General features: G+C 43.1%; 1 protein-coding gene and 1 long non-coding RNA gene across 3 annotated transcripts in view; one reads left to right on the top strand and one right to left on the bottom strand.

Annotated features, from left to right (window-relative positions):
- The window catches only part of sorcs2 (sortilin-related VPS10 domain containing receptor 2), a 521,993-nt gene extending 513,084 nt beyond the window's left edge, over positions 1-8,909 (bottom strand). The window contains exon 1 of one of the 2 annotated variants that reach the window (XM_084003700.1): positions 8,096-8,909. In XM_084003700.1, coding sequence (XP_083859826.1) covers positions 8,096-8,620 — 525 coding nt within the window. In that variant the 5' untranslated portion in view covers positions 8,621-8,909. The remainder of the gene's footprint in view (positions 1-8,095) is intronic. The other variant, XM_084003701.1, reaches the window with a different exon arrangement.
- The window catches only part of LOC311009513, a 371,301-nt gene that overhangs the window by 285,936 nt on the left and 61,467 nt on the right, over positions 1-23,898 (top strand). The window lies entirely within an intron of this gene.

The raw sequence follows: 23,898 nt of genomic DNA, 5'->3' as shown, positions 1-23,898 counted from the left end.
AAAAATCCCAAATCCCGGATCAGAGTAAACGGCTGTTGCTCAGACTTTTTCCACCTAAAAAGAGGAGTCAGGCAAGGAGATTGCTTGAGTCCACTGCTGTTTGCTGCAAGTATTGAACCGTTAGCAGAGTCAATAAGACAAAATAATAACATTAAAGGAATAAAAGATGAAGGGGGCATAGAACACAAAACATCGTTATTTGCGGACGATTTATTAACATATGTAAGTGAGCCCTCCACGTCTATACCAGCCCTACTAGACAACCTGAAAGAATATGGTGAAATATCAGGGTACTCGACGAATGAAGCCAAATCAATGGCTATGATGCTCTCAGGAAGGTTTCCAGAGGAACTTAAAGAAAAGGTCCACTTTAAATGGACAGAAAAGGGGTTTAGATACCTGGGAATAATCATTACTCCTGATACAGCACAATTATTTGAGGCTAATTATGGGAAACTGATAACGGCGATAAAGGATGATTTGGTTAGATGGGAAGTGTTGCCCTTGACTCTGGTAGGAAGAGTGGAAACTGTGCGGATGAATATATTACCAAGAGTGTTGTTTTTATTCCAATCATTGCCTATTGGGATCTCGGGAACCTTTCTAAAAAAAATTGGACAGAATCATATCGAAATTTATTTGGCAGAATAAGAAAGCAAGAATTAAATACAAGACGCTTCTCAGCAAAAAAGAGAAGGGAGGGTTAAATTTACCTAATTTAAGAAATTACTATTGGGCAGCACAACTCAGAGCCTTAATTATGTGGATCACTAAAGAGAAAGATTCAGTGTGGGTGGAGATGGAACAAAATGCATGTCAACATGTTTCTTTAGAATCTCTCCCATTTCAGAACGAAAAGGCACGGAAGAAACTCAGAATGGGTAACGAGTGGATCAGGGGAACATTGAAAATATGGGCAGCAGTAAGAAAGAAGCTGAAGTTGTCAAATTCGGTAAGCAGGGCTACTAAGATAGCAAAGAACCCAGACTTTATACCATCTACCATGGATTCAGGATTTAACATATGGGCGAACAAGGGGCTAATATATATTGATCAAATGTTCCAGGGACAAACATTGAAATCATTCACACAATTACAAAAATAATTTATTTTACCAGCTAATGATTTTTACAAATTCTTGCAGCTAAGAGATTATCTACAAAAACACCAGGAATGGGAGAAAATTTGCAAGACACCATCTAAATTAGAAGAAGTGTTGTGGTCATTTTCAGAGGACAAATCAAAAAAAGGGGCTATATCAAAAATTTATAAAGCTCTACAACACGAATCGAATGATAACAATTTTGATATAAAAGAAAAATGGGAGCTGGAAGCTAACATCATAATATCAGAAGAAGAGTGGGAGGAAACATTTATAGAAGGACACAAATTAACTAACAGCCCAACATGGAGGGAATTCGACTGGAAAGTGAAAATGCGCTACTTTAACGCTACTTTATTACATCAAAATATAGCAATACAACTGATAAATGCTGGAGGGAGTGTGGAGCTGTAGGGGATTACACCCATATATTTTGGGATTGCCCCAAAATACAAGACTTCTGGGAAAATATTCAGAAGGAAATTAAACAGATTATGGGTATTAATGTCCCTATGGAACCATCATTGTATATTTTGGGTATAATTCCTGATAATATGACAGACAAGAGATCTAAATATTTGCTAAGAGTCCTGCTGCTGGTAGCAAAAAAGACCATAACAGCTTCTTGGTTGAAACCGCTGCCCCCAAGCATAACACAATGGAGAGACAGGGTAAAAAATGTATTTGTCATGGAGAAAATCACAGCGAGACTACAGTTGAAAACAGTTATGTTTGATAAAAAATGGACATTATTAAAAAAAGCGATGCCAAACCTCTAATCACCTCCAATTTTATTTTATTTTATTTTATTTTCTCTCAGATTGGAGTGTTGTTTTACACACTTGTAAAGTATGGGTACTTTGTATTGTTGTTTTTCTCACATGAAAAGTACTTGTAATATGTACAGTTGTTGTTTTATTTTGAAAAGTACACGTACTCTGTACTATTGTTTTCTAAAAGTATACGTATCTGTAATGTTGTGTTGCCAAATGGTAAAGCGCACGTAATCAGTAAGCTTGTTTTTCTTACCTGTAAAGTACACACAATCTGACTGTGATGTACCCCTACTAAGGTAACATGCCAATTAAGGCAGAGTAGAGAGCAGATATGGACTATGGAAACATGACGTACAAGTACAAGAATACGGACTGATATATACAAAGAATACTCAACATGAAAAAAAAGAAAAGACTTTCAGTTTCAAGAATCTCAAGCAAGTGTAACTTTATACAAAATACATCTCCTTGGTGTTTGTTAAATTTATGTATGTTTGTTTGTATGTGTCAAATAAAAAAGTAAAATGAGTCGACCTAAAAAAAGACCTGAAAATTTCCAATGATATTATAGAGAACATCAGATTTACACCATGCGATGAACATCTACAAGTAGTGATGGTCCTCTGACACCGAGGCTCGGATGCATGCTCATAAAGCAAATGTATCTAACCACTGTGCCGAGGTGTGGTTTGGTCACATGACTAGTGATGTTCGAAGCAGTTGAGTGCTTCAGATGTTATAGGACTCACCTGATTGGTTTGCTTTGTCATGTGAATGACTTGGCGGTATTGAGTGTGTCCCATGGTAGGATATCCCTATTTAGTGTTGTGTGCTCATTTCTGCTTCATTGATAACATTTTTATTTAAATGAATAATTAAAAAAACAAAAAAAAACATCCACAGAGCTTTTAGAAAGGTGCAGAATCAAAGTATCACTCCTTGTGAAAAAAATGTTTTGATTGTGAATCAATTAATCATTTTCTAAAATGTTGACGGATCCAAAATGAATGTTTTGTTTACCTCTGTGTAGATGTGTGACATGTGGCTGCGGCCTTAGCAAGGCTTGTGAGCCAATAGAATAACAACGTTGGTATCACGTGTTATCTCTGCATAGTCAGGGGTCAAGAGTCTTTGGGGTTGCCAATTAGTGTGGAAAAAAGGGAAAAATGGCGAGTTTGACGTTACATGAATTTTGAAACATCACCGCACAAAGAAACCCAAATGTATAGCTACATGTTGCAAAATGAATTCATACCACGAAAGATTCATCACTTGACATGACTGAGTCTGTCTGAGTGTCACTCCACTCGACCATGAATACGCAGGTTGTGCAACAAACTGGCAACCCATCGAGGGCGCATGCGCTTTGAGCAACAGCTTGTGACGTGAATGCAATGGAAGGGGGGAGTGCGAGTGCGACTGGATGTTATCAATGTTGTCAATAGCACCTTTAACGCTTCGATTCAGAAACATGTTGCTCCGACAGTAAACCCAGTGTTCACAGCCAGGCTCTGGTTGTACTCTTTGCAGTAAATGCATAATGTTGGGAGATCAAATCACACACAATCGCACTTCATTTTATTAACCACTAGATGTCCTACTGGTGCACTGTCATTGAAGCCTCGAGTAATAAACCGTTTTTTGAATCAAGTGTCGAAGCTTCAACAAAGCCTCGTTCAGCCATCACTAGCTACAAGCAAAATCTTAAACATTTACAGGGCGGAAAAAATGGAAGATCAAACATAAAGCAATGCCTATGCCACAGAAAACCCTGGGCCCCTGTGGCATAGGCATTGATTTATGTTTATGCCACAGAAAACCCTGGGCTCCTGGCAGCAAAGGACATTGTGGTAAGCATGACAGCCACCTCAAGACTGCCCGACTAGGCCCCAACCCTTGTTTAAATACACAGTGGCTCTGCCCACTCAACAGAATTTGACATGTGACAGGCACTTAAATAAACACTCTCTTGGTTAAAATCTACTTTTTAACCACACAAAAGAACAAAACATTTGACATCTAGAAAAAAAACCTCCTTCCATACTACACATGGCATGTTCCCTCAGGAAACTGCCATTAATTAAGTTATATATTTATTATTGATCCAGGTCAATGGACAGCTTTGTTGTAGAAAAACTCACACAGTGGCAGCTGACAGACCTCCTAGATAGTTTTAAAGGTAGGAGCATCATTTTAACATTCACAGCAAGCAGATGGCCTGCATAGCTATTCAGGATTATTTGAAAAATCATGTAATTGACTGCATTGTATTTTAGTGCTCATTCAGTGTTTCTTGTATTTTAAGTTAATAAATTGTTACTGAAAATGTATTTTAATTCCAATAGCTTCATGTGATTAGCCCCATATTTTTTAGCTGTTCTCCGTTGTAAAAAATAAAGATGTCTTTGTGTTTTTTTTTTTGTCTTTCTGATGAGGGAATTGATGAGGAGAGTTTTCTGCTTTTAGATGAGGGGACCATCAGGCAGTTGATCCCAAAAGCAAGATATTTACATACATATATATATATATATATATATATATATATATATATATATATATATATATATATATATATATATATATATTACATTTATTCATGTTGTTTTGCACTGCTGTCAATTATTGAAGATTGTTTTGCATGTTAATCCTCTGATCTGCCAAAAATAGAATAAATATTTTTCCAAAATTCTAACATTGTTTAAAAGTGTTTATTGCATAATATATTCGCATGAGCAACTTATAGGATGTATTTTAGAGGGTTTGTAATGTAACTGTTTATGAGACATGGGTATTCTGTTACAGTAAAACACAACATCACGATAATCACCATTTTTGAGGTAGAATTATCCCATTACAGCTGATATGAAACAGCATTTGAGTGGAATATTATATAAAGTATAATTTGCATAATATTTAACCAATTCATATGGTAGAATTTACCCAGTGTTGAAATTAATTTGACCCAGCATTTGAATTACAGTTTTTCTCAATTGTTTACACACAAATACTGGTACTTGAGACACAATGACCACAACATGTAACTCATGCACCAACACCCTGAACTAGCTCTGCTAAACTGCAAGCACAATTCCTGCTTTACACTCAAATTGCAGTTTTAAAACGCACTTTTTTCAAAACACTACACACAATTCTCTGCATTTTGCACAATTTTCATGAAGAAAATCTCTTGTTTTCACAAGGAACACACTGCCATTCAAAATTCTAAAGTTAATTTCCCTACTATGCACACTGACTCATCACATGGGCAAACACCTGCAACACAGTTTTACAATTTGCAATCAGAGCATTAGCATAAAAGTGCAACAGGTGAGCTGTTTGCTGTTTTGGAGCAATGGATGCCAACATTGGCAACAGAGGCAGAGCCAGAGGAGTGAGAGTACGAGGAGGAGCCTAGCATGGATTTGCCACGCTAGGCGATATTTCCCCCGCTGCTTGGCCATCGTTTGCATTGCCTGTGATGTGGATGAGGTGCTGTGGCCAGACCAAAACAGAAGAGAGGATGCGGGATAGTTGTTGTTGTTGTTGTTTTTTTTTTTAACTGTATACAGTAAATTCTTCTGGTTTTGTATGTAGACCACTGATTATGCAACTTTGTGTTGGTTGGGATGAAAACTGTACATTACAGTATTCTTGTGGGAAAAATAAAATATATAAAAACATTATTCTAAAATATTTTACAACACATGTATGTATGTACTGTCTGTAGTGAGTGTAACACTGAACAAAAAAAGGCCTAAGTCATTATGGTAAATGGAGAAGAAGTGTTCATCGTGTTTTACATTGATCACATCAGTGTTCAACTGGTTCTTATAAATGTCTATTCATATGATGGTTTGTGTGTGTCATTTGACAACAAAATACCATTTTGAGAAGAAATAACATTGTTTTGAATGTAAAGTTTCATTTTGCAGGAGAATTGAGGGGTTTTGCCCATTGTGTGTGTGTTTTTTTATTTGTGTGTAGAGTTCTGAGAGTATGAGGCATGCATTCAGAAAATGTGTGTAAACAATCGAGAAAAACTGTAAGAAATTTTGCCAGTATTGGCCGTGGACCGGAGACCCAGGTACCCTCCCTGTGTAAAGTGCCTGTGCGATGAGCCCGTTCAAGGATGGGTGGCGATGAAAAGTTCATCTTGACATTGTTTTGAATGTAAAGTTTCATTTTGCAGGAGAATTGAGGGGTTTTGCCCATTGTGTGTGTGTTTTTTTGATTTGTGTGTAGAGTTCTGAGAGTATGAGGCATGCTTTCAAATGTGTGTAAACGATCGAGAAAAACTGTAAATGTGTAACCCATCTTGTTGGGTTAAAATGCACAACCCATTTTGTTGGGTCAAATTTACTACTGCTGGGTTGGTCCAATAGTTACCCAGGCGTTGGGTTAAAATCAACTCAAGAATTGAAAAAAGTGGGTAGCATATTGTTACTCCTCCATAAATTATTGCACACACTTGCATATTTATGCACATGTGTTTGGTCTCTAAGTGACAAGGAATTAGAATTTGAACTACTAGAATGTTTCTTCAGTAAATGTCTTAATTTTGATTCATCAACCACATGATTAGACGCCATTTGATGGGGGGGAAATGCAATAAAATTGTAAAACACAGAATTTTGAAAATGAAAATGGAAAACAGAATTTAGAAAAATGAAAACAGAAAACACGGAATTTGGGAAAAAATCAAACGGAATCTGGAAAAAATTAAAAGTGATTTCATAGGGCCCTAACTACTACTAATGGACCAAAACATATGGGATTTGTTAACCTATTCAAGGTTGTTGTCTCTCAATCCCAGGGTGCTGCTCAGATCTGTTCAGGTTGTGTCATGTTTACACTACATTCCCTGTTGCAGTTACAGACCTTACTTGACTTCTGTACAGATACAAATAAGATATAATGTAAGCCTGACAGGCTGTTGGTCATGTTTAATAAAAAGTAAATTCATATTACTGCTTTGGGGTCAATTCATAATGTAAATATGAATATTTTTAATAATGCACCATGCTAGAGGGTTCCTTGTACAATTTGCAGCTCTATGTAAATCTATTTCATATCCAAGCAAAATTGGTATTGTAACTGAAATATCCCTAACCAAATCGATATTGAATCTGGGATTATATTGAATCCAGACCTTGTAAATCGGAATTGAGTCGATTCGGGAAATCAGTGGCGATACCCAGCCCTAGTAATCACATCACATGGATTATCCTACCATTGTTACGCAGATGACACCCAGCTGTTCCTCTCTTCCCCCCAACCTCTGACACCCATATTGCAACTCGCATCTCGAACTGTCTGGCAGACATCTCCGCCTGGACTGCGCATCACCTCAAGTTTAACCTGAATAAACCCGAACTCCTCTTCATCCCGGGGAAAGACTACCCTGGCATGGACCTGTCGGTCACTGTCGAGGGCATCACAGTATTGCCGTCGTCAACTGTGAGGAACCTGGGTGTAATCCTCGATGACCAACTATCCTGCACCCCCAACATCACTGCTGTGGCCCGATCCTGCAGATTTGAAAAAAGGCTCTGCATAGCAAGTCCCACTTCCACCCCCCCACCCCCCAAAAAAGAGAAAAAAACAATCCTATGTTCTTACCTATAGCACTTTGATCATAGCACTGTTGTACTTAAGGTATCCTTGCTGAACAGCTACTGCTTTACTCAGAAGAGGACCTAACATTTGTTTCTATATTTTCGCTCTTACTTTATCGGCAATGATGTGTTGTGGTTTCTTTCTTTTGACAAATGTATTTATTGTAAGTCGCTTTGGACAAAAACGTCTGCTACATGTAAATGGTTACCTGGTCCCCAGGTCACAGATATAACATAAAAATACATATTAATATGACACAAATATTCACAAATATAATGGGAAGTTCAAACAAAGGACAGGTGATGATCTCATGACCCTGAGGCACCATGTGATGTAATGGAGGTCTGTGGCATTCTGGGTGTAGCACACCCTCTGGGGAACATAACATGAAAACGCTTGAAAGTCCGGATCTAGTAAGAACATCCAGCGTGCGTCCAGCGGGAGCACCTGGACGCGTCAAAAGCACCGCGCAGTGCGCGCGCAGCGCGTGTAGCGGCAGCCTCCTTCGAGAACAATACATTGTTTGTGTGGATGGAGTGACGGAGGGTGACAAAGAGGGAATGATGGTGCATGAACATCGTGACAGGACGGGACTACTCACGCTGCTGTTCTCTCCTGTCCAGTGGACCATCGCCTGGTTGTGGGTCGCATCCCCTTTAAGTACGAACGAGCTGCTGAGCAGAGACATTTGTTTTTCCCGGGACAGCGCTCTCCTGAAGCGGGCTGAGCTCTCCGCGCCGGCGGCATCCTCGTCAACCTTCGGCGGGGAGCCTCCATCTCCGCCGCCCATGTCATACGAACGGTGTTCTCCGTCGCGCCGATTTAAAGTCCCGCTGTCACAGCGCACGGGTCCCGGTGCTGCCATCCAGGCCAAGGCGAACAGCAGAAAGACGCATATGTGCACAGCAGAGGAGAGCGGTTGTTCGAAGCGTAGAAATGCCATGTTTTGCGCCGTAGTAGCGCTCGGTGTCGAGACTGATGAAGAGACTGCTGATGCTTGTGTAAAATAGAAAGGTGTATATTGAAAGACGAGAGACTGAGTGAGGGTGGGGAGGGAGAGAAAGAGGAGGGGAAGATGGAGAACAACGTGGACGGATCTCTCCACAGGACGGCGCAGCGATGCCATCTGCTGTCTTCCAGCTGCAGCACCCTGAACCACCGACCTGTATCCCCCTTAAATCCAGTTTCTTCTATAACTAACACACACACTCACATACTCGCACTCTATTGTTGATTAGACGTTGTGTCAATGTCCTTTTATCTATTCATGTATTATACGTTCTATTAATACCAATATTTTGTGTGTATATATGTGTATATATATATATGGTGTGTATGCTGTTTGCATCTGCTATACGTGTATGTGTGTATGTACTGTGTATACACTGTTGCCCATAAAGTTGGAATCATGTAGTTTCCAGACACAATCCTCTGTTTATTCCTATTTAAATGCATCAGTAATCACTTTTGACCCGGTGCAATGATTATATTATGTGTCCCAATTATCCAGGTGAAATGAATTCATAGCAGTACAGCACTGTCAACCTTTTTTTCACCTAACAAATCACAATTACTCATGAACATTTGTCCTTAAAATTAGCTTTTTAATGAATTAACATGTAAACAAAAAGTCAGAGGATCACCAACAAACTTTGGGCAACATGGATGTCTGAACCACATTAAATCACAATCCATACAATATTTGTTGACATATTTCAGTCTGGAGCAAAGTGGTGGACCGACCAACTCATTTGGAGAGCCATGTAGCATGGCTAAAATGTGAACCTATATATGCTGAAAGAAGGCATTACAAAATTAAATACAAAATCAGTTTGTGATGAGAGATGCCACTGTTAGGATTCGCAACACAAGTTCAGACCCAAGAGCAGAGACTGACAAGTCCAGGAAGGAAGTAACAATGTTTATTCTCTCACGAGACAAACTTCAAAATGTGCAAAGCTTGCGGCTGCAGGAGAATTCAGGAGCGGTTCGACTAGGCACACGAGGAAACTGTAATGGAGGAGAGAGAGACTGGTGTGGAGCAGGTAATCAAAAATAGGAGCACTGACTTCCGGTGACGTCATGGATGTGCTTGCAGCATAGCAGCCGAGCTCCACTGGACAAAATTATAGATAAGAGTGACAACAATAACATTTTGATGCTGAAACGTTAAATTTATATTCATGAAACATGAGTTCCTCCTCCTGAGTCAAAGGAAACAGGACAAACCCAACCCCCAGCGAGGAAAACAGGATAATAAGCCGAATCAATCGAACCCAAATAGCAAAAATGAAGCTAGCAGGAGTTGAGGAAACTCAAGACGGACACAACCACACCAAGCTTGCCCTCGGCCGTGTTGAACAAATTTTTTCGGACATAAAAGACCAACTGGCGGAACATGAAAAGAGAATAGGAAGACTGGAGGAGAGAATTGCAGGCATGGAGCCAGGGTCCAGTCCTCTTTCAAGGTAAGCCGATCTACTTTGATTAGGACTACTCTCCCAATCTACAGCAGAAACGGATGAGGGTACACAAAGTTAATAAACAACTTAAAAAGAAAGACGTACAAGCGAGGTGTCTATACCCAGCACAACTGCGTATCAAGCTGGACACCAGGGAGAAGACATTTACATCACTAACAGGTGCCGCTGTTGAAAGAGCTGGGGGTAGACGTACGCTGCCAGAAGAGGAAGCGCATTGAGGAAGAACTGAAGGATGGATGGAGGAGCCAAGAGAGGAGAAAAAGGAGAGCGTTTCTGTCACCAGCTGATTTCAAGGCCCTTCTGCAGGGGGAAGATTTAAGTGACTGTCATTAGGATGGTTGAGAAAAAAAAACAAAAACTTGTTTCAACCAAACCAGTGGTAAGACTGACAGCCACACATAAGGTTATATAACTAACGGGCTGCTATCAAAAAAACCAAAACATGAGCATCATTAGGTTGCATTAGGTATATATATATATATACACACATATATATATATACACACACACACACATATATATATATATATACACACACACATATATATTTATGCTTTATTTTCAGTAATACACATTCACACAGGATGTATGCATATATGTTCCGGACAACATGATCTAGATCGACACCAAAGCATAACAAGTGTTCCAAGACAAACACACTGTAGGTTATAGGTTATATTAGGTTATATTTTTGAGAGTTATTCAAACAAATATTGTTGTCACATAGTAAGGTTATGTGTTAGATAGTCCAGAAGGAGGCTATGCTTGAATACATGAGTGGAATACACTCATCCGGACCTTTTTCACATCAAAGAAACTGCATTGTTCTGTTGCTCTAATCCAGGAAACACACCTGTCACAGACTGAACATTTAAAACTGAAGAGAGAGTGGGTAGATCAGGTCTACAGTGCATCATGCGGGAGGAAAAACAAGAGAGGGGTTGCTATACTATTTAATAAATCTGTGTACTACAACAATGGGAAAACGTTTCAAGATGATGAAGGTCGGTATGTTATGGTGATAGGCACAATCAGAGGGAAAAAGATAACTATACTTAACGTGTACTACTACATTTTTGTCTGGAGAAAGGAACGAAGCTGCTTTGTATCTTGTTGGGAAGTCAGAAACTAATTGTAGATTTGGGTTTAGGCATTCTGTGAGTAGAGCTAGTTGTAACATTTAGTCTTGTTGTTTAAATTCTTGTGAAGCTGATCTTACTGAGTGGGCAATAACCTGGTTTCAGCCAGCTCAGCTGTAGTCAATAGACCTGATTGGAGGGAGGGGCCTCAGTCTGCATGAGATAAACCGAGCACTTAAGAGCTTGTCACTACACCGTCAGCTGCAGCATCACGACAGCCGAACGAAGACAAGGGAGTCTATCTGTGGGAGTCCATCGAGGAAGTCCATCGAGGAAGTCCATTGAGGTAGGCATAACATCTCAACCACCACCCATCGCAGCCATGTGTCCTATTCCAGTCAGGCCATCAAACCATCGAAGATTTTGCCAGAGACCCATCAGTCGAGGCTGTAACCCATCCAATCTCTGCTACCCACCATTCTCCACCGGTACCGAACTTGAAGTACTAGGGGGGCTATGGAACTGCCAGTCTGCAGTCAAGAAGGCGGACACCATCTCAGTGTATGCCTCCCTGCAGACTCCACTTCCTGGCCCTTACAGAGACCAGGGGCCTCATTTATAAAGCTTGCGTACGCACAAAACGGGGCTGGAAACGTGCGTACGCCACTTTCCACGCAAATGTTGTGATCTATAAAAGCCAAACTTGACGGGAAAGTGTGCGTACCCGTAAGCAAACTCTGAGGCATGCGTACCGGTACGCACATTCTGGAGACTGGAGGGGAATCAGCAGTAAACGTGAGAAGAACTATATCTTTTTGATGACTCGCACACATTTAATTACACTCCATATCATACGTTAGATCTAGAGTTCTCAACGGGTCGGCCCAGCCCGACGGGACCCGAAGTTTCGGGCTGGGTCCGGGCCGAAAAAATACGCAAATGAGCCGGGTCGGGTCGGGCCTCGGGCTTCCTTTTTTCATAAAACACATTTCATTAAAAAAAAAAAAAAAAAAAAATTGTAGGTTGTAAATTATATATTGTTTGCTGTGAATCATCGCTGTTCACGTTTGGTCAATCTGGCTGCCTGCTTCATGGGGCAGAGTCAAGGTGCGTGTCCACAGGCAGCAGTGTTTCCCCGCGTCCCATTCATTGTCTATGTGAAAAGCTGTGTAATGCATTCTGGTAGCGTCGCGGCGAATGTCGAGAGACGGCGCGCGAGTTGGCCGCTCCTCATTTGCCTAAAGTTGAAGTAAAATCTACTTTATGCTAATCAGAGGCGCCGGGCTCGACTCGCCGCCTCGGGAACGCTCGCGAACGCTCGCAAAAAATTGTTGTTTAAAGGAGAGCGCCTGTCAATCATCCTCTAGTGGCAGCCCACCAAGCGTGCAATACTGGGAAGCGGCGCGTCCACTCGCGTTTAAAATCGCCCCTGTGGACACGCACCTTAAGTTTCATTTGAATTCACGTCTGCTGTCTGTCTGATCGTGATAACAAGTGTATGAGGAAAACAATGCAGGCGCGCGGGGGGTCGGGTTCGGGCCGACAATTCATGCTGGTGTGTCGGGCTGCGTCGGGTTCGGGTTTAAAAACCCGCGGGCCGGGTCGGGTCGGGCTGTAATTTTCAGGCCCGTTGAGAACTCTAGTTAGATCTGCGTTATCATGATGAACTACAGCAATGTTTTTGACGCTTTTAATGAGTGATAGTTTTTTTCATATCAACACCTTCTTTTAAAATCTGACTTGTATCTTAAATCAAAATAATTTAGAAATATTGAATCAGCACTGTCACCGCAGGAGGAGCAGACGGCCCAAATGCATGTAATACAGTATACGATAAATACCTTCCATTAGGAATTAAGCCATCGTATAATTGTTACACTGTTTTGAAACCACCAGAGCGCAGAGGAAATGCGCTATAATGAGTGGCACGCTCGTGCGCGCTCAGTCGTGGAGCGTGGAGAGCGCAAATTTATCGATGACCCTGAGCCACGGCCCCCTGCCCGACTGGAGGGGTATCAACAGGGCGCAAGAATCCGTGAGGATGTTATGCGTTTGTAATATAAGGAAGACAACAATCAATGTTAATTGTAAACGTATTATTTTATTAATCACAGTGCGCGTTTGCCGTAGCTCATCTGCAACGTTGTTGATGGCGGCAATTGTGTCTCGCTGAAGTTGCAGGACGGCATCAGTGAGCACCCGACCGCTTGATGTGCCGAGGGCCTGTCACGTCACCCTCCTCACATCACCCTCCTCACCGTCACCCTCCTCTACGCCACACGCTGCAGACTCTGGAAGGACAAAAACTATTTAACGTTTTGTCTTATATACAATAAAAGTTTAAAATCTGTTCACCCTTATACCTCTGGTCTCAGTCGCGTCTGTGTCTCCCTCCTTTTCAGACACAATCCCCGTCAAATTCACATCAAAATAGAACTTCCTCAAATACTCTAGCATTACATTAAATCCATGTTAGGAGCGGAAAGATGTCATTTACCTTCAGATCACCGTCCGCTCCGTCCCACTGACGCCGTTGACTGCAGCAGCAATGTGTTGCCCCTCGCACTGCTTCTTTTTATTCATGATGCCACTGCTGTGGCCACTAAATTAAATTATTTTACGGGCCTCCACCTCCCCAACAAGTGTCTCTTTCTCCGTTTCTGATCCGTGATTCACCACACGGAAACAATCGCATGCCGGCTCATTAATATAGTAAAATGTGGGCGTGTACAGGGAACGCACACTTGTAGGTGATCCTGTGATTTATAAAGGGAACATTGCGTACAGCTTGCGTGCGCACAGTTTTATAAATCAGATTTTCTTTTGGCGCACGCAAACTTTGGCTTTTGGGCGTACGTACACTTTTAGTAAAGATCCTACGCACAGTTTTATAAATGAGGCCTCAGGGCTGTGTTCGAAATGCCATACTAACGTCCTACTCATACTAAAATGTGACGTATATTTGAGTACGTAGTGCGTCTACAAACAATAGTATGTGAATTTGTGTACTCGAGAAATGCCCGGATGTATACTGCATTGGCAAGAATTTCTGAGTATACAGCGGACCTTGCTAGATCTACTCAACTTCCCCAAAGTGCATTGCGGCTCGTCTGACGTCTGAAAAGTTTTGGATAATGGCGGACGATTGCGGTGATTCTGGCGACAGCCCGACACAAACCGCGTACACATGTAAGTATACTGTAACACATGTAAGTATACTGTAACACGATTTTTATGTTTCCAGCTGACTTTTAAAATGTATTGATAATGAACGTTACTTTACTGTTGTTGGAAGTGTACGTTAACGTTACGAATCGAAGGTCCTGCTAGCCGGCTAGCCTACAGACGGTAATTTACCATAGAGGTTAGCGAGCGCAAGCAAAGCGGCAAATGTGCCGTTTTTACCGATGTTATCTACGAATATAGTGCTTATGTTAAAATGTGGTTATATATGAACTATTGGTGGTAAATAACGCGGTGCACTGTTGTTCGTTAAAGGGACGGATGCAGACACCGAGCGCCTCATCCGGCGGAGGGAACGATGAGAAGTTCACCGGCAGGAGGCTTCACGGAAGAAAATGTGGTGTTAAATGTTTATATAATATTATATTATTATATTATATAATATAATGTTATAATTCTCATATGCAGGGCTGCGTTTAAGTTCTGCTGTTGCATATTTAGCTACTCCAATGATATAAGGTTGAAAACCAGCGTATATAGATGGGAGATGTACTGCTCTCCTGAGATGTCTACCTGAAACGTTTCTGTTGAACAGTTATTTTAGTCGGCATTAAATCATCAATGAACTCTAACACTTTTCTACGTGCTGATCCCCTTCATATAGGATGTTTATTGAAGAACATGGGATGGAGGGAAGGTGGAGCCCGGATGGACAACGAAGAAGTGGGAGACCCTTATGCAGAAATACAAGGTGAGTTGGAAGCAGTTTAAAATATTGAACTCTACAATCTTGATGTGAAGCATAAAAGAAACAAGATGAAGTTGTCTTTCTTATTAATAATCAGGCAAAGTCGGTGCTGGGTAATATCTACAATGTGTTCAAACATCAGAGTCCATTAAGTTACGACTAGTGGGGAATAGTTCATCTAAACAATAATTATGAGAAGTGTTTGTATATGTAGTTTATAGGACCTGAAGGTGTCAGCACTGATGGAGGAGAGGTCACTGCTGCACACTGGAAGTGTTTGTTGTCATGGATGAGGTGATGGAGCAAAGACCTGCTATTACCCCACTACACCCCATCTCCTCAGCCATGATGCCAACCACTGCAGCAGGGTCTCTCCTCCAGAGCAGGAGGGAAATAGACCTGCAGGCCTAAACATGAGTCAACAATAATAAATATTCAGATATTTATTATTTAGATTTGTACAGATCATCAGATATAACTGTAAAACATTTAACAGGAAACAATTGTCTGTAAGAACTTCTGTGTGGTATTAAACTGCACTACTGATAAACAAACACAAATAAAACCTCAACAATAACTAGAAAAAGCATTTCCTGCGGAAAATGCGTGGAAATGCTTTATGCTGAAGCAACACTGAAAAAAAGCTGAATATTTGAAGTGAATATTAAAAAAGCTGAATATGTGCAAAAGTTTGAAAAAGCTGAATAGCTGAAGAGAGAATTAATAAAGCTGAATATGTGAAAAGTTTGAAAAGGTGAATAGCTGAAGAGAACATTAAAAAGGCTGAATATGTGAAAAGTTTGAAAAGCTGAATAGTTGAAGAGAATATTAATAAAGCTGAATATTTGAAAAGTTTGAAAAAGTGTGTTTGTGTGTGTGTGTGTGTGTCTGTCTTTCTGTCTTCTTTGAAAAACTACAACTCCCACTGACTGCTCCTGTCTGCCAATCAGAGCGCACCTGCTGTCACTTCTGAGTGTGAGAGAGAGATAGACAGACATTTTAAAGTTTAAATGGAGTTTATAGGTGAAAGTATGCCTAAGCAGGACATGTTTGACAAAAAAAACTACAAATCCCACTGACTGCTCTTGTCTGCTGCTCCTGTCAGCCAATCAGAGCACACCTGCTGTCACCCTCAAGATAAGAGCCACAGGCGCGTGTGTATGACTGCCTTTAAGCCTCTCTTTCTCTCCATTTCAGCTTATTGGGGGCTCCGAACAAAAGCTTGCCACGCTCACACCAAAACTCCTTTGGCCAAAATGTTTACACCGTTAGCGCCACAAGACTGTGCTGAAGACACTGATCACTTTTATTTTTTCCTAGTGTCAGAAATGTGGACGCTATGGCGAGTTAGAAATGTGTGATTTTCAGCGTTTCTTTGGAAATCTGCTCCTCGATTCGCATTAGATCGAATGAGGAGAAAAAAAGACTTGGCCGCGCTTAGAGGTTGCTAGTTCAAATTCTGTAAATGCCACAGAGTTTTTGAGCACATTGTGAGAGACAGGACAAGTTTCTCTACAAAATTGGAAAATATCACGTGTGTAGAGTGAAAATTGTGGCCGGGAGGAGTTTGGAAAGGAATAAAATCTGAAGTATGACGAGGAGCTCTCACACTCTAACGATGATGTCACGCACTCTAGCAGGCGCAATACACACCCATTGTAAACTCTGATCAGGTCTTAAAAAACCATCAAACATAAACTGTGATTGTAGGAAAAGTGTAAAAGATACGAAAGTGAAAAGACATAGCTGTATAGATCACATTCTTGGGCATTGTTTAAAGTTTGAATGAAGTCTGTAGGTGGAAGTTTGTGGAAGTAGATACAGTTGAAAGAGCAGCATGTTTCAGAGGATTTTAAGCGGATCTCCATTGGTTTCCATTATAAAAAAAATATGGAAAAAGCTGAATATCTGAAAAAATATGAAAGGCTGAAAAAAAGTTGAAGAGGAGCCAACGTGAGATGAGAGAGCTGAACATTTTGATAGTTGAATGGTTTTTATAGCTGAAAGTTTGCAGGAGTTACAGGGCGCCAAAATCTGTACGGAATAATAATAATAAGCATAAAGATTAGGATAGCTAAGGTTGGAAATGCTGCATAGCATTTCCACCAAAAATTTTGAAGACATGTTGAAATGTCCATAAAGAGCTGAACATTTTAATATTTGAATGTTCTTTTTGTTTTTAGTATTAGTAGGGTACTAATAGAAGTAGTAGGAGTAGTAGTAGCAGTAATACTAGTATTATTAGTAAAAGTAGTATTAGTAGTAGCAGTAGTATTAGCAGTAGTACTAGTAACATTAGTACAAGTATTAGTATTATTAGTAGAAGTAGAAGTACTACTAGTACTAGTAATATTAGTACAAGTATTAGTAGTATTAGTAGTAGTAGAAGTAGAAGTACTAAATAATAATAATAATAATTCTTTAAATTTATATAGCGCTTTTCAATGACCCAAAGACGCTTACAAGGGACACAAAAGAAACAGGGTAGAGACATACAGGGGGAGACGAGGGAGAGACAGTGAGACGTTAATGAGCGAGGTGATGGAGAGACCGGCTATGGGTAGGGGAGGTCGTAGGCTTGGGAGAAGAGGTATGTTTTTAACCGGGACTTGAATGTGGGGAGTGAGGGTGAGTCGCGGACAGGTGTGGGGAGAGAGTTCCAGAGTCGGGGTGCAGTACGGGAGAAGGCTCGGTCGCCGAAGGATTTGAGTCTGGATGTGGGTGTTGTCAGGGAGAGAGTGGAGGAGGATCGGAGGGCACGGGTGGGGCGGTGGGGAATGAGGAGGTCAGACAGGTAGGGGGGGGCCAGGTGGTGGAGGGCTTTGAAGGTGAGGAGGAGGATCTTGAAGTTGATGCGCTGTTTGATGGGGAGCCAGTGGAGAGAGTGGAGGACGGGAGTGATGTGTTCACGGGACCGGGTGTGGGTGAGGAGGCGGGCAGCAGAGTTTTGGACCATTTGAAGTCTATGGAGGGAGTGGGAAGTGATGCCGGTGAGGAGGGAGTTACAGTAGTCGAGGCGGGAGGAGATGAAGGCGTGGATGAGGGATTCGGCAGCAGGGGGAGAGAGGCAGTGTCGGATTTTGGCGATGCGGCGGAGGTGGAAGTAGGAGGTCTTGATGACGGAGCTGACATGGTGATCGAAGGAGAGGGTGGGGTCCAGGATAACGCCAAGGTTGCGTGCCAGGGGGGAGGGAGTGATGGTCGAGGTGTCGATGGTGAGTGAGATGGGTCCGGTTTTGCTGAGGGTGGATTTGGTGCCTATGAGGAGGAGCTCTGTTTTATCACTGTTGAGTTTGAGGAAGTTGTGAGTCAGCCATGTTTTTATTGTGGAGATGCAGGTTTCGATGTGGGTGAGGGGAGGGTTCTGGGTGGATTTGGTGCTGATATAGATCTGGGTGTCGTCGGCGTAGCAGTGATAGTCCAGGTTGAGGTTGCGGATGATGTGACCAAGGGGGAAGAGGTAGCAGATGAAGAGGAGGGGGCCGAGGACTGAGCCTTGGGGGACCCCCTGCGTGACCGGGGAGAGGGTGGATGTGTGGCCGGAGAGGGAGACGAACTGTTGTCTGTTGGTGAGGTAGGAGGTGAGCCAGTCGAGTGCAGTGCCCTCAACACCCTGTTGGCGGAGCCTTTGAAGGAGGATGGAGTGGTTCACAGTGTCAAAGGCTGCGCTGAGGTCTAGTAGTAATAGGATGTTGAGGGCACCGGAGTCTGCAGAGGTGAGGAGATCATTGATGACTTTGACAAGGGCGGTTTCGGTGCTGTGGAGTGGGCGGAATCCAGACTGGAGGGGTTCGAAGAGGTTGTTGGACTGGAGATGGGTGTGGAGTTGAGCGGCAACGATGCGTTCCAGGGTTTTGGAGAGGAACGGGAGGTTGGAGATGGGGCGGTAGTTAGAGAGGTTGGCTGGGTCCAGGGTGGGCTTTTTGAGGATGGGAGTGATGGAGGCGAGTTTGTAGACAGTGGGGAAGTGACCAAGGGATAGAGACTGGTTGAAGAGGGTGGTGAGGTGAGGGAGGAGGACAGGGAGGCAAGCCTTGGTCAGGGTCGTTGGAAGGGGGTCCAGAGAGCAGGTGGTTGTCTTGGATGCGGTGATGACGTCCAGGATGTGGGAGGAGTTGACAGGGGAGAAAGCAGTGAGAGGAGGGAAGGTGGGGAGGTGAGGGAGGGGGGGCGGGAGTGGTGGGGGAGGGGAGGTGAGGGAGGAAGAGTTACTGATGGTGGCAGTCAGGGAGCTGTTGATTTGGGAGACTTTGTTGTTGAAGGCGAGGAGGAAAGAGTTACAGAGGTCAGGGGAGGAGGGTGGGTTGGTGGCCGGTGGCTGGAGCAGTTTGTTGACGGTGGAGAACAGGATGCGGGGGCTCTGCTTGGTGCTGTTGATGACGGATGAGAAGTGGGCAGATTTGGCAGCATGGAGAGCGTCGCGGTAGGAGGAGATGTGTTGTTTGAAGGCTTCACCATGGACAGTGAGGTGAGTTCGTTTGTAGAGACGTTCAAGTTGGCGGCCAGTCTGTTTCATGGTGCGGAGTTCCGGGGTGTACCAGGGGGCGGAGTTGGTGAATGAGACGGAGGAAGTTTTCCAGGGGGCAAGGGAGTCCAGGGAGTCAGAAAGGATGGTGTTGAGCATGATGGCGTAGTCGTCAGGGGAGGAGGGGACGGAGCCAGGGGGAAAGGCAGAGGATATGAGCTGGGAGAGCATGGGTGGGTTAACTGCCTTGATGTTGCGGTAGGAGATGGTGCGTTTTTTGGGATTGTGAGGTGAGGGTAGAGGGGCAGAGAAGAGGATACAGAGGTGGTCAGATAGTGGGAAGGGAAGAGGATGGGGGTTGGATATGGGTAGGAAGGAGGAGCAGATTAGGTCCAGGGTGTGGCCTTTGGAATGGGTGGGGAAATTGATGTGCTGGGTGAGATGGAAACAGTCGAGGAGAGAGAGGAATTCGGACATCAGTGGGGCTTTGGGCTGGTCGATGTGGATGTTGAAGTCACCGGTGAGTAGGAGGCGGGAGGAGAGAGAGGATACAATGGTGAGGAGTTCCGAGAGTTCAGAGAGAAAGGATGGGTGTGGCTTTGGGGGACGGTAAATGAGAACGGAGGTAATAGAGTTGGGGAGGGAGAAGGCGAGGTATTCAAAGGATGCAATAGATGGGAGGTTGAGGTTCAGTTCAGTGATGGGTAGGGATTGTTTATGAAGAGCGGCAATGCCTCCCCCTCGCCCGGAGAGGCGGGGTTTGGCGATGTAGCTGTAGTTGGGGGGAGTGGCTTGGTTGAGAGCGTAGAAGTCCAGGGGCTGTTGCCATGTTTCACAGAGGAGAAGCAAGTCAATGTTATTGTCCAGTAGTAGTTCAGATATAACAGGTGATTTGTTGGAGAGGGATCGACAGTTCAGCAGAGCGAGGGAGATGGATGGGGGAGCGGAGGGGGGGGGGGGTGGAGGTTGTGGAGGTTGGCAGTGCGGGAGTTGGGGGTGACGACGGGGGGCGGGTAGTAGTCCAGAGTGAGGGGATGGGAGAGCCATCAGGGAAATGTCGGTTGGGAGAGAGACCAGAGCCACGGTGGATGTAGCGACGACGGCGAAGGATCCCAGCTTTGCTGGCTGCGGTGGCAGCAGCCGCAGAGAGACGGTGGTTGCTGTTGAGGCGGTGAAGGTCAGCAGCAGTGTAGAGGAGTGGGCGCGAAGTTGGTGGAGTAGGAGCCTGGAGTAGCAGGAGTGATAGTCCAAGGAGGAGATAAGACGTGAGGGCAGCTGAGAGTAGTCCGGGTAGTATATTAGCAGAGGCTAGCAGCTGATTAGTTAAAAAGTGGTGGACAGTGAGATGTGTGGAGGCAGCAGTGGATCGGGTGTTGACGTTGGTGAAGTGAGTGGCGTTGGTTGCCCCAGATCGCACCCGTGCGGCCGGCAAGCCCCACTGTGCCATGTCGGCACGCAGTTAGGCTACGGCTGACGAGCTGGCGGGGAGTGGAGGCTCCCCCCCGAGAACGCCGGCCGGGGAAGCCAGACAGCTGGGGTGAGGTTGTTGGTGAGGGACGCAGCGGGTCAGTCCGGGCTGGCACAATCACCACCACAAACACACAGGCGTACTCACCCGAGACCAGAGCGAGCGGTCGCACACTCAGAGCCGGGGGACAGATGTATCCAGTGGTGGGGGGGTTTAGCCAGCTGTTAGCTAGCTGGCTAACGTAGCTAATAGTCCGTGGATGAGGGAACAGATGAGTGCGAGCGGAGCTGTACAGATGCACGATGAGCTGGAGAGGCACGGTAACAGCAGCACAGCAGGAACAAAACAAAAAGACGAGCACACTGGGAACGAAAAACAAACGTTGGACACGGTCCGGGGCAGAAGCGGCAGTCAACAAACCAGACGCCGGCGTTGCTCTAACCCCGAAGAGACGGAGACACACAGATCACGTAGTAGTAGTCCTAGTACTACTACAAGTAGTGGAGGTAGTATCAGTAGTAAACTAGAAGTAGTACTAGTACTAGTACAAGTACAAGTAGTGGACGTAGTATCAGTAGTAGACGTAGTAGTAGTACTAGTACTACTACAAGTAGTGGAGGTAGTATCAGTAGTAGGCTAGTAGTAGTAGTAGTAGTACTATTACAAGTAGTGGACATAGTATCAGTAGTAGTACTAGTACAAGTTCAAGTAGTGGACGTAGTATCAGTAGTAGAAGAAGTAGTAGTAGTACTACTACAAGTAGTGGAGGAAGTATCAGTAGTAGGCTAGTAGTAGAAGTATTAGAAGTAGTATCAGTAGTAGGCTAGTAGAAGAAGTAGTAGTAGTAGTAGTAGTACTAGTACTACTACAAGTAGTGGAGGTAGTATCAGTAGTAGGCTAGTACTAGTAGTATTAGTAGTAGTACTATTACAAGTAGTGGACATAGTATCAGTAGTAGGCTAGTAGTAGCAGTAGTAGTAGTACTAGTACAAGTACGAGCAGTGGACGTAGTATCACTAGTAGGCTAGTAGTAGAAGCAGTTGTAGTACTAGTACAAGTACAAGTAGTGGACGTAGTATCAGTAGTAGGCTAGTAGTAGAAGTAGTAGTAGTAGTTGTAGTACTAGTACTACTACAAGTAGTGGAGGTAGTATCAGTAGTAGGCTAGTAGTAGTAGTATTAGTAGTAGTACTATTACAAGTAGTGGACATAGTATCAGTAGTAGGCTAGTAGCAAAAGGAGTAGTAGTACGAGTAAAAGTTCAAGTAGTGGACGTAGTATCAGTAGTAGACGTAGTAGTAGTACTAGTACTACTACAAGTAGTGGAGGTAGTATCAGTAGTAGGCTAGTAGTAGTAGTAGTAGTACTATTACAAGTAGTGGACATAGTATCAGTAGTAGTACTAGTACAAGTTCAAGTAGTGGACGTAGTATCAGTAGTAGAAGAAGTAGTAGTAGTAGTAGTACTACTAGAAGTAGTGGAGAAAGTATCAGTAGTAGGCTAGTAGTAGAAGTATTAGAAGTAGTATCAGTAGTAGGCTAGTAGAAGAAGTAGTAGTACTAGTACTACTACAAGTAGTGGAGGTAGTATCAGTAGTAGGCTAGTACTAGTAGTATTAGTAGTAGTACTATTACAAGTAGTGGACATAGTATCAGTAGTAGGCTAGTAGTAGCAGTAGTAGTAGTACTAGTACAAGTACGAGCAGTGGACGTGGTATCAGTAGTAGGCTAGTAGTAGAAGTAGTAGTAGTAGTAGTCAGACAGACAGAGAGTGAGACAGAGAGAGATAGACAGACTTGTGTATACATTTTAAAGTTTAAATGGAGTTTCTAGGTGAAAGTATACCTGAGCAGAAGATGTTTGACAAAAAAAACTACAAATCCCACTGACTGCTCCTGTCTTCTAAAGATCAAAGCCACAGAGATCAAAGCCATCTACGCGCCTGTGTAACTGTCTAGAGCCTGTCTCTATTCCTCCATTTCGGAGGGTCCGAACAAAAGCTTCTCACGCTCACACCGAAAGTTGTATTGCCAAAATGTTCGCACCGTTAGCGCTACAAGACTCTGCTGAAGACACTGATCACTTTTATTTTTTCCTAGTCTCAGAAATGTGGACGCTAGGGCGAGTTAGAAATGCAGCTCATTTCAGGTTTCTTTGAAAATCTGTTTCTCAACTTGTATTGTAAGTCAATGGGGAGAAAAACCGACGTGGCCGCGCTTAGAGGTTGCTAGTTCAAATTCTGTAAATCTCACAGAGTTTTTGAGCACCTTGTGAGAGACAGGACAAGTTTCTCTACAAAATTGGAAAAGATCACGTGTGTAGAGGGAAAATTGTGGCCGGGAGGAGTTTGGAAAGGAAAAAAAGCTGAAGTATGTCGAGGAGCTCTCACACTCTAACGATGATGTCACGCACTCTAGCAGGCGCAATACACACCCATTATAAACTCTGATGAGGTCTGAAGAAAACCATAAAACATAAACTGTGATTATAGAAAAACTGTAAAAGATATCAAAACACTGAGTAATAGTGTTATAGTTCAAAGTCTTGTAGGTTGTTTAAAGTTTAAATGGAGTCTGTAGGTGGAAGTATGTGAAAGTATTCGGATTTCAAAAGGGAGGATGTTAAAGAGGTTTTTAGGCTGATCTCCATAGGAATGCATTGAAAAAAAAATATGGAAAAGGCTGAATATATGAAAAAGTATGAAAGGTAGAAAAAAGGTTGAAGGTGAGCATAAAAGAGCTGAAAAAGCTGAACATTTTGATAGTTGAATGGTTTTTGTATGAAAGTATGCAGAAGCTAGAGGCGACTGAAAAACGTACGGAAGAAGAAAAATAAAAAAAACTAGAAAAAGCATTTCCTGTAGAAAATGCGTGGAAATGCTTTATGCTGAAGCAACGCTGGAAAAAAGCTGAATAGCTGAAGAGAATATTAATAAAGCTGAATATGTGGAAAGTTTGAAAAATCTGCATAGCTGAAGAGA

This window comes from Eutrigla gurnardus (assembly GCF_963514095.1).
Source record: "Eutrigla gurnardus genome assembly, chromosome: 23".
In the NCBI taxonomy this organism is placed as follows: Eukaryota; Metazoa; Chordata; class Actinopteri; order Perciformes; family Triglidae; genus Eutrigla; species Eutrigla gurnardus.
The sequence above is the reverse complement of the archived record's forward strand: the minus strand, read 5'-3'. Positions and strand labels throughout refer to the sequence as shown.